The sequence below is a fragment of the Typha latifolia genome, chromosome 7 (assembly GCF_019914945.1).
Source record: "Typha latifolia isolate L0001 chromosome 7, TyphaL0001v2, whole genome shotgun sequence".
Taxonomy (NCBI): domain Eukaryota; kingdom Viridiplantae; phylum Streptophyta; class Magnoliopsida; order Poales; family Typhaceae; genus Typha; species Typha latifolia.
Genome location: NC_133092.1, coordinates 6,859,207 through 6,871,356, shown reverse-complemented (window position 1 = coordinate 6,871,356; position 12,150 = coordinate 6,859,207). Strand labels below are relative to the sequence as shown.

Sequence of the window (12,150 nt, the reverse complement as noted above, 5' to 3'; positions counted from 1 at the left end):
TGTTGAACTATGGGGTAGAAATACATCATACATCAAGGTATTCCTGAGAAGGTATTAGCGTCCTTTGGTGGGTTTACATTTTCTATTAACGTAACCATTCAAGGATGGGTTAAGGGCTCTATGAAGCTCGAACTTCCTTGGTTGGGTGATGTCGCTACTGATTGGTCTCTTTGGAAAAAGGAAACCTATGAAAATTTCAAACATTCCAATCCTGCTAGGGATAATGCCTTGTTGGTTGTGAAAGAGAAGATTAAAGCAAAGTAGGATATTTCTACTTCCCCTTAGGAAGCATGGGTCCAAATCTCACCACTTTCACCAGCCATATTTTCTAATCCAATAATTGTAGGAATTCACGCCAGAGCTTTTGCATGGTATCGAGCTACCCAAAATCAAAGGGTGCAGCAGCTACGTAGAGATCGGGAATCTCCAGCATGGCATGACCCGATTTTAGAAGAGATAATTATTGAATCATTTCCTATTTTAGCGAATTCAATCATGAAAGATGTAGCCCCTCTATCTGAGGATCATTCTTCGGATATTACTCCCATTCGGACTAGACACAATGTACTACCTTGGCTTCATATTCCAAGTCCTATTAAAGGACCACATGTTTAATATGATTCCTCTTCTCTTTGTAAATAATATACTTATATTGTTTATTAAAAATATAAATATAGAGTATCTTTTTGTCGCAAATATAATAACAACTTTTATTAATGACATATTAACAATTTTCAGAACTATATTAATAATTTTTGAAACTATATTAACAATTGTCGCAAATATAATAACAACTTTCGTAAATATATAAACAAATTTCATAGTTATATAACAACATTCACAAATTTAGTATCAACTGCCTTAAAATGCCTAGTTATATAAACAACTTTCCTTGTATAATAACGTTGGCAAATATAATAACAGCTTGTATTAATGACATATTAATAACTTTCGAAACTATATTAACAATTTTCAGAACTATATTAATAATTTTTGAAATTATATTAACAATTGTCGCAAATATAACAATTTTCGCAAATATATAAACAAATTTCATAGTTATATAACAACGTTCGTAAATATAATAACAACTTGCCTTAAAACGGCTAGTCATAATAACATATTTCGCAAATATAATAACAACTTTTTGCAGTTATATAACAACGTTCACAAATATAATAACAACTTGCATTAATGACATATTAATAATTTTTGAAACTATATTAATAACCGCCGCAAATATAATAACAACTTTCGTAGATATATTTACTTTCACAAATATATAAACAAATTTCGTAGTTATATAAAAAATAACAACTTACCTTAAAATGGCTATTCATAATAACATATTTCGCAAATATAATAACAACTTTCATAGTTATATAATAACGTTCGCAAATATAGTAACAACTTGTCTTAAAACGACTAGTCATAATAACAATTTTCATAAACATAATACAACTTTCGTAAATATAAAAATAAATTCCGTAGTTATATAACAACGTTCACAAATATAGTATCAACTGTTTTAAAATGCCTAGTTATATAAACAACTTTTCTTGTATAACAACATTGGCAAATATAATAACAACTTTCAGAATTATATTAATAGATTTTGAAACTATATTAACAACTATCACAAATATTCACTACAGAATTCACAAACTTCACTATTACAAAGATGAATAAGGTCAAATAAGAATCATGGACAGAGATTCTTACTTAATTAAATCTTTTAGTACTAGCTGCACCCTAAAAATTATGTCCCTAACAATTGTAATGCACGTGGAAGCCTTAAGTCTGGCATATGTCTTCTGTTGAAAATCAAATGCTTGCCCTCTATGGATATAGTCAATATATAACATTACAAATATCGCACAATCAGTCCTACAGAAGAATGCAATATGAATTAGTTACGAATTCAAGAATAACTTACATCATATTTACTAAATGGACTTATGAATCAACCTGTTTTGGGCAATTGGCTCTGAACAGCTTCTAATCCCTCGTGCGATTTCCTTCCTTCAACACCTCTTCAAGCAAGATACCATATATTTGCGGTGCAAAAGTACGCAGTCATCTGTTGACCCATCCCATCTACATAAGTAAATATCTAGGGTCCCGTAGAGAATTGTAATGAATGCCCTTCCAGTTCTTTATGTCAACCGCCAAAAGATGCCAATGGTTGTAAGTGTGAAGAGCGATAAACCAGAACTTTGCATTATAATTTTGTCATTCCAACAACCATCGAGTCATTTTGCATTTGAACCCCTTGATCAAGAAATGTCAATGAAAATATGCAATAGTTGTACAAACCAGGATCCTCTAATTGTCGATAGAAACAAATTCTACTAAAACAATTAATCACTTCATCATCAATTAATTCATAATTACTTAATAGAGGCAGAAGTTTACATTTCTCCACTATCGCGTGATCATCTTTCCAAACAGGAACCCATGGATTAGGAAATGAAAGCATCCATTTAATCAAACATTTATCATTTTCCATCAACAATTGTGTTCCAGGATAATCAAAAGTGACACTTTTCTTTTTATAGACTTTTGTTTTCTTGTCATCTTTGTCTCCAAAAGAAATTTCCTGTTTGCCGTAGAGAATGTTCTCTATCGAATCAATTAGTTTGGCAATAAGCAATTAATTTGGTTTGCACATGTCATCAACTATCCTCACTATGCCACCAGATTCTAGGTCCACTAAAGGTTGATCAGACTGTTCTATCTCCTCTTCCCCTCCATTATCTTCCTTATCTTTCTCCTATTCTCCTTCCCTTTACTTCTCTTCTTTCTCTTTCTCCTCTTCTTTCTCTTCATCTTTCTCCTCTTCCCCTTTCTTCTCTTCCTTCTCTTCCTTATCCTTCTCTTCATCTTCCTTATGCTGCTCATCATCATACTCTTCCTCTTCTCCATCTTCCACCAACATAAAACAATCATTAGGCAGCTCAACAATGTTAGATCTATTGCGAAGCATGTAAAGACTTCTTCAAAATCTGAACATCTCGTTTAGGTCCACCATAAATGTCGAACTACTTGAACCAGTCCACTTAGCAGTCCCAGTTGCCTTCTAATTTTCTATCTTATGAAATTGTCTCTTGAATTGGACGTTTTCAGCCTCCAATTCGATAATTTCTCGTTCTATTTGGCTCATCCGTCTCTTCAAATCATCCACAATTGCACATAAATTGCAGATGGATGATTCTTGTTCCATTCGGCTTGCGTAGATAGATAATTCTTGTTCACTAGGGAGTGCTAACTTGGATTCATCCTGAAGAAAATAAATTTGGCATAATATAAACTTATTGATAATTCAATAAAAATAATTAAGTGTACAACTCAATCTATACCGATTGAACTTTTTTTTCTTTTCTCAACACGTACAAATTTTATTCTTACTAGAATTTTACCTGAGCCATGATCCAATCTTTTAACTATTTTTTTCCTCTTCAGTAAGCTGAATAGGAGGAAGGATCTGCAAAACATAAAGTTTACATAAGCTAAATAAGAGGTATAAGAGTTGCGAGAGTGTCTTTCCGGAACTTGATAACACCAGCCCATCGAAATATTCCGGGAGTGACGTCAGGGAAATTGAGTTTCAAAATTTGCTTACACTCTAGGAACCAAACCTATGATGAGGAAAGTAAAGATAGTTAGAAAAATCTAAAGTAAACATATTTATAATCATCAACATAATCATAATTACCGTCAATACAATAGTACATCCACTCATAAACACTTCATTGGCCACATTCTCCGTCGCCATCATGGAGTTGACCTTCTCAATTGTAAATTGGAGGAAATGGAAGAAGAACTCATGGACAGCCAATCCCCAATTATATTTACAAATATATTGAAGATTTTTAATATAGGAGATAAGCTCTGAGGGGCAAGTATAATTACTACGCTGAAATAAAACAGTATTGAAAATTAATAAAATGTACACTTTAACAAAATCAATGACACTCTTTTCATCGTCCAAAGGTGACAACTTCTCTAACACAATCTCCATTTGTTTTTTCGTTATTGTCATTCCACAAATGAAGTGTCTCTTTACAAAAGGAATGTCGTACCATTCTTCATTCACTTTTCCACCTTTCGGATTGCTCATGTTGAAGACTACCTTTTCATCGTTTAAAGGTAATCTAAGAATAATGCCAGTTTCCACTACCTTCAATTGAAGCTTAAATTTCTCCAAAATAAATATTGATCCACTCCTCCATCCCTTAATTACCTCCTGAAGGAGTGGTTTCTTGTGCGACATTAGGAAAGCCAAATTAATACTTGAAAGGTGTTTTGGAAGCAATCTCCATATGTCGATCACGAACGAACTTGAACATCTCACTTATTTTGCTTGTATAGCATCATGAAGTAATCATGCACGATTTAAAGAGGCTGTATTTTCTCCACCAACTATAAGAATTATATCCCTCTGTTGCCTTATCAATCTTTTTCTTTGATGGAGGGGTCTGACTGGTTTAAAAATTATCATGAGTCCCTCTTCCTCTTTGATAGAAGGGTCTGACTTGATTGAAGTTCTTTTACTTTACCGCGATTAGTGGAATCTCTCTTCTTCTTTGATAGAAGTGTCTCACTTGATTGAAGTCTTTTCAATTCACCGCAATTAATAGAATCTCTCTTCTTGGTCTTTGCCATTATATTTATTCAAATTATTTGCAATTATAAGAACATAATATTTCAAACATCTAGTAGGTATTTAAGTGTACAACACACAAAATATATGTCTAATTTTGCTAATCAAAATCCAAATAATAAGTACAAATGTTGTCAATAATCTACGAAACCAAAGTAATAACTTCGAAACCAAAATAATAAGGCTGAATGTTATCACTAAATTGCGAACTAAAAATAATAAAGACGTATGTTGTCAATAAACTGCGAAATCTAAATAAAAATAAGAACGAATTTTGTCAATAAACTGCGAAACCTAAATAACAACAAGGATAAATTTTGTTATTAAACTATGAAACCTAAATAACAACAAGGACAAATTTTTCAATAAACTATAAAATCTAATTAATAGCAAAGACAAATTTTATGAATAAACTACGAAACCAAAATAACAAAGACAAATTTTGTTAATACTGTGAAACCTAAATAACAATAAGGACGAATTTTGTCAATAAACTGTGAAACCTATATAATAACAAGGACAAATTTTATCAATAAACTATGAAATCTAATTATCTTTTGTCAATAAACTGCGAAATGAAAATAACAAGGACAAATTTTGTAAATAAACTTTAGTAATTTAATTAAGAAAGCAACATCAACATTACATCGCAACTAATCATATCTTTTCATATTCACTAAAAAAACGATGGTCCCATGAAATTAAGAGGACTTTCTCAATAAATGGCCCCACAAGTCCTTACAAACTAGAAAAATCTTCACTATAGAATACATACAAAAATAAAGAACTCCAACAATAATTTAAGAGAAAAATTTTAAACAATAACCTCAATGCTACTAGTCAAAAAAATGGAGCGAAATATCTTGCTTGCATACCAGTGATGAAGAATACCTTTAGAAGGAATCTTAGACGAGATTTCGAGGAGGGACACAATCAATGAAGCGAAAATCCTAGTGTAGAAGAAGACGATGGCTATGATAGATATCCCCTAGTAAAACCCTTTTTCGTACTTCAAGTACGAAAGAAGATAATAAAAATATTATTGTTTTATTTCAAGTTAATAATTGTGCTCTTTTCAATAAGGCAGTAATATTCGAGTACGAGAAGGGCAAAGTTGGAAGAAAACTATGAAAAAAGCCTCAGGTGCAAGAGAACCGAAAATGACCCTAAGCTGCCAAATCGAAAACCAAGTGTATTTTCGGTGCAAATAACCCTAAAAAATAATATAAACTTTATGTAGAAATAAATAACAGTCAAGAATGTTTACATGTAATTATCCTTAAAAAATTAACTCTATATGAAATACTCGGCCCAATTTTGAATTTTTTTTTGGTAGAACTCCATTTTGAAATTTATTAGGAAATTTAGAAAAAAAACTAATATGTTTTTTATTTTGTCATCCAGACTCTTTTCAATTTTCTTTGCTAACGAGGTATTTCCTTTTTTTTTACTTTCAATTTTGCTCTTTTGCTATTTAATGTCTAATTAAATACTGATGCAACAATGTAAGAATATATATATATATATATATGCCTGCTTGCGTATTTTCATAGTTTTCTTCTTTCATCTCTCACTCCTTTTTCTTTTTTATTCAAGTCTCTCATATGCTAAAAAATATTATTCTAATATTCTTCTACTTCTTTTTATATCCCTAACTCTTCCACCGTCTTTTTGTTTCTTTCACTCAAAACAATTCTATACAAATATCTCATATAAAGAAAATGTTACCGAATGTATAATGTTCACTACATCTCTTTCTAATATTATCCATCTAAGATATTTTATATAATTTTATAATCCACTATTCTACTTTTTTATTCTTCATTTCAAGAGAAATCTTACCATTCTACTATGTCCTCATTTGCTACCATGGTAGGTATTTTGTTCATGAGATTTTTCCTCAATTGAAAGAGCTAAAAGAATTAAAAGTTACAATTATTCTTTTAAAAAGGGAGAACATTGATGCTACGAGTAGCTAAAGAAAATAGACAAACATTTCTTTTATTGCATTAGTTACCGTTATTATATTACGAATTTCACAGTTAAACATTAGCAATAAAAGGAAGAACCATAAAAATGAATATTTTTAAAAAATAATTGCAAATTACATACAAATAACTACAAATTATATAAAATAACTATATTTTATACTCAGAAAAAAGAGATGAGAAGTGAGAGAGATACTTTATCTTCTTCTTTTTATACAGGAAATAATTCTATACAAACCTCTCTTACAAAGAAAATATTATTATATGCATTGTATTTAGTATATTTTTTTTGTAAGATTATCCATCTGATATATTATATAACTCTATAATCCACTCACCAACTTTTTATTTTTTTATTTTATTGCTTCCATTCTACCTAGATTAGATTTTAAATCCTAATTGCACATGAGATTTTTTCCTAATTGAAAGAGCCAAAATGAACTAAAAGCTATAACCAATATTAGGTATCATAATTATATTTACAAATTTTGCAGTTAATTTACAAATAATTCACAGCTATATTTAAAAATTTCAGAGTGAAATATTAGCAACAAAAATAAGAACCATAAAAGAAAATTAATTGTGTAAAAATAACAGTGAATTACGTAATATTAACTGCAAATTGTGTAAAATAATTGTGAACTATAGTTAGAAATTAAAAAGAAGAACAAGAAGTAAGAAAAATACTACCTTATTCAAGTTTTTGGAGACACATTTCATAATTACTAATAATTTAAATACTATTATTTACTTCTCCTATCTCACTCTACCATCTTCTTTATTTTTATTTTCTTTCACTCAAAATAATTATATACAAGTCTCTTATATATAAAAAATATTACTGTATACATTGTGTTAAATACATCTTTTCCTAAAATTATCCATTTAAGATAGTTTATATAAATCTATAATCCATTCTCCTATTTTTTATATTCTTTATTTCATTCATACTGTCCTACCTTTTTAAATAGATTAGATTTAAATTCCAATAGTTTGAAGCAAATTTGCATTAGGTATAAGTAATGAAACTTTTTATGAAATTTAGGCATTAGTGATTATAAAACGAGTATTCAAAACTTTGAATATGAATATGGTAGTATCTCTCTCGCTCCTCCTCATCCCTCTTTTTTCTAACTTTAATTTACAGATAGTATACATAATTTATTATTTTATATAATTCATATTTATTTTTACTCAATTCTTTTCTTTTTTGGTTCTTCTTTTATTGCTAATGTTCAACTAAGAAATTCATAAATATAAAAAATATATAAATTAATTATCAAATTTATAAATATAATTGCAGTTCCTAATGACAAATCATATAGTAAAAGAAATGCATGTCCCTTTCTTTTACCTACTTTAGCAGCATTGAAGGATTGATATAGCTTTTGGTAATTTTAACTCTTTCAATTCATAAAATTGTGTTAGATAAATGAAAGTGCCCGTAACTGGATACCTATATTTGCAACATTGAGTAATTCTTTTGGGAGAAACTAATTCAAATTAAGTATATCAACTACAACGGAGATGTGCGAACATCCATATAATAATAAGAGGCTTTGCTAGCAATGCTGCAATTATTATCCCATCCACATTGGAATAGTTAGATAGATTTATATACTTATTCTCAAGTCAAATAAATAGCTACATAACTATTTCATCAGTATCTCTCATAGTCTTCTATTTTATTTATTAAAAATATAATTAGAGAGACTTATATATAAAAAAAATAGAATGAGAAGAATTGAGAAATAAAAGAAAAAATAACAGCATAAGAAGAAAATGAAAAAAAGAAAAAGAAAATAAGGTGTCCCATCAACATTTAATAAGGCACAAAATAGTAGAAGAGCAAATTGGAAGGAAAAAAAATAAAAAAAAGGAAAAACTAAAACGAGATAAAGTGATAAAAATAAAATTTTAATTTAATTTTGGTGCAAATTTTCCAAATTTATTAGAAGGCTCCAAAGTTTTCGAAAGAGAATCATTTTAGACAGCTATCTGTCGGACCGATCGCCATAGTGACGTGTGAACGATCGGAAAGAAACATAGCTGTCGATCACCGTGAGAGGTAGCTCAGTAGCTGTGATCTAATTAATATATGATTTGTGGTGTTTATAGAAAGATAATACAAGAATTACGATTAGTTTTAATAATTAAAGAGAGGCCGGCTATTCCTCCAATATAATAAAACAGTGGAGGAAAACCTAATAGCAAACCTCCATAATTAGTCTATATATTCTTCATTTCTTCATGCATAGGGAATGGTTTCTTCAATTAATATTCAATCGGCAGACACCTTAGAGACAGACCACCTTAGACCTAGAAGATGACGAAAATCATTAAGTTATATTTTTTTCTCCCCAATTATATATTATTCCTTTTAGATGGGACATGCAAAAAAAAATTACAAGTTTTACCTTTTTCGTCCCTTCTAACGTTAAATCATGTTAATTAATTAATTAATTAAGCCAAATAATAAATAAAATATTGGGTACTTAATTTCTATAAATAGCTTCCGTGAGTCGGCTTATGAGAAATTTTTGCCCAACTTTGTTCGCTACGTACGCAAGCTAATTAATGTCTCCTCCTGACATCCAGTACTTAAATCTCCTCTACCAAGCATTCGAACACCAACACCAACTAGTTTACAAAGAAGAGCAAGCACCGGAGGATAATGACGACCTCATCCTTAGCCCACCAAAGATGGCTAAATTTGACACCGACTCCTACTCTTGCAACCTCTTCCCGGCGTCCGTCCACTCGCTCTTTGCATGCCGCCCTCCTCCCATGCAATGTAGAATACCAACCGCCGCCACTGCCGACCAGGGCCGCCTTCGCAAGATAGGCATCCGCGATTACGTCGAAACGTATCGACAAAAATTCTTGCCCGAAGAGGAGCTCCGAGATTTAGAACAAGGCGTCGGAATTATCGAGGATAATTCTGGCGACGGCATGCAGCTGTTGCGGCTGCTGATCTCGTGCGCGGAGGCGGTCGCTTGCCGCGACCGGGCGCAGGCCGGCCTGCTCATCCGCCAGCTGAAGGCTAGCACGCCGGTCCACGGCACCGCCTTCCAGCGCGTCGCGTCGTGCTTCGTCCGAGGCCTCTCGGACCGTCTCGCGCTCGTCCAGCCACTCGGCGCCGTCGGATTTAAGATTCCGGCAGCCGCGACGATGGCGTCTGATGAGAAGAAGGAGGAGGCGTTAGCGTTGGCCTACGAGCTGTGCCCGTACCTCCGGTTTGGCCACTTCGTGGCCAACGCCGCCTTCTTGGAAGCCTTTGAGGGAGAGAGATTTGTCCACGTGGTCGATCTCGGGATGACACTTAGCCTGGCCGGCGGCCAGCAATGGGTGCAACTTATCGACCATTTCGCGTTCTCCGCTGCGCCGCCGAATCGCGTGCGCATCACCGGCGTGGGCGCAAACGGCAAGAAACTCCGTGACATCGGCGACGCGCTCGAGCGCCACGCCCGGGAGCTCGGAGTAAACCTCGAGTTCTTCTCCGTCGAGGCCGCGCTGGAGAGCCTAGACTCGGGAGATCTCGCGGTCGAGGAAGGCGAGGCCATCGCGGTGAACAGCATGTTCCAGTTGCATTGCGTGGTGAAGGAGAGCAGGGGCGCTTTAAACTCCGTGCTGCAGATGATCCACGAGCTATCTCCCAAAGTGCTCGTGCTGGTGGAGCAGGACTCGAGCCACAACGGGCCCTTCTTCCTCGGGAGGTTCATGGAGGCGCTGCATTACTACTCGGCGGTGTTCGACGCCCTCGACGCGGCGCGGCCCAAGTACGACACCAAGAGGGCGAAGGTGGAGCAGCACTACTTCGCGGAGGAGATCAAGAACATCGTGAGCTGCGAGGGGCCGGCGCGGGTGGAGCGACACGAGAAGGTGGACCAGTGGCGGCGCAGGATGAGCCGCGCCGGGTTCCAGGCTGCGCCGGCGAAGATGGGAGCGCAGGCGAGGGAGTGGCTGGCGAAGAACGAGGAGTGCAAAGGGTACACCGTGGCGGAGGAGAAGGGGTGCATAGTGCTCGGATGGAAGTCGCAGCCAATCATAGCTGCGTCTTGCTGGAAATGCTAAAAGGTTGTGCTTAGGGACGGAGATGAGTATATATAACGCATATAAGCAGCAAGAGAGAATAAAGAGCTCAGATGATGTTGAGCTTGTCGTTCAAGATGATGTGGGTTGTTAACTCTTGGACAGTTGAAATAAATTAAAGTGCTGCTGTCTTATTATAATTTTGTTCAGTTTTCAATTTTGTTGTCGTATTTTTAAGTACAAGAAAAGATACCCAAGTTGAACAACCAACAACATGATTAGTTAACAAGAGAATCATGTCAAAGTTGATCATATGGAATATACCCTTGTTCTTAAGGAGTATCTGCCATCCTTGATGGAAGCTAGCAAGAATCTTGCTGATGGTTTGATGATTACTGAAGCTTTCTTGTACCATGTGAATTCTAAATTAAAACTTCAATTCTGAGTTTAAATGGTTGTATTTGATTAAATATATATGGATCTACATATCATTCTCTACCATGTAATCTAAGATTCTTCGTAACTAATGTCCACTCTCAGCTAATATCTAAGAGCATATAATAGTGTTCTCGTTGGCCATCACAAAGATAAGAAAAAAAATGATCTTCGTAAATTCCGAAAGCTTTTAGGATTAATAACCGGTAACTAGAGAATTAAAGTTTTGGGATGAGAAAGTTTAGGGAAAATAATATCTTTCTCAGTTTATCCATAACGAGATGTAAGCAAAGTTTGGTCTGGAATTCCCTGGGAGTGGGTTGCAATGAATCCTTTGAATTAATGAAATAGGTCTACGGAACATTAGTAAATAAATAAATAAAAGTTTATCCATAATGTGATGTTAAGAATCTTTCTTCATCTATCTCTAGCAAATATGATCAAATATGAAATATTATTTTCTTCATTCGAGATATTAAGAAACTTTCCTTAATCTGAACAAAATCTGAAATAATATATTCTATCTACTATCTTTTCTTATCTGTTGTGAGATCTGCGTTATTCTTATTCTAATTTGTCTCACTCAATCCTTAAGTCACGCACTGCACTGAATTCTACATATAATCCCATTAATCGAATAGAATTTCTTAAAGATAAAAAATGGGTAAGCAACTATCAACAACATCATACTAATTTATCCGGGCATTTATATTAGCATTATTTTATAGATTTTAATTCTGTGATTTTCTAAGATTTTAAATTTTTCATTATTTCTCATATCAGGAAATTATAAGTTTGGTCACTGATTGGAGATAACCAAATTCCTGTTGTCAATAGAAATTGTTTTTGTTTTCTTTCCAATATCTCCAATTCAATTGCTCCACCATCTTAAGCTTGGAAAATGAGAAACCTAGAAGAGCTCAAACTATAAAATTAATCATAAGAACAACAAGAAGGAAATGGAGGATAAGATTCCCAAGTTGAAATGGAACAATGACAGGCTCAAACAAGAAAATTGTACTCATTTTTATA

At 33.7% G+C, this 12,150-nt stretch overlaps 1 protein-coding gene across 1 annotated transcript; it reads left to right on the top strand.

Moving 5' to 3' along the window:
• Nucleotides 1-9,775: 9,775 nt before the first annotated feature.
• On the top strand, nt 9,776-10,725 carry LOC140792784 (GRAS family protein RAD1-like). The gene has a single exon (XM_073143977.1). The coding sequence runs from the start codon at nt 9,823-9,825 to the stop codon at nt 10,723-10,725; it is 903 nt and encodes a 300-aa protein (XP_073000078.1). The 5' UTR covers nt 9,776-9,822.
• The last annotated feature ends 1,425 nt before the right edge of the window (nt 10,726-12,150 follow it).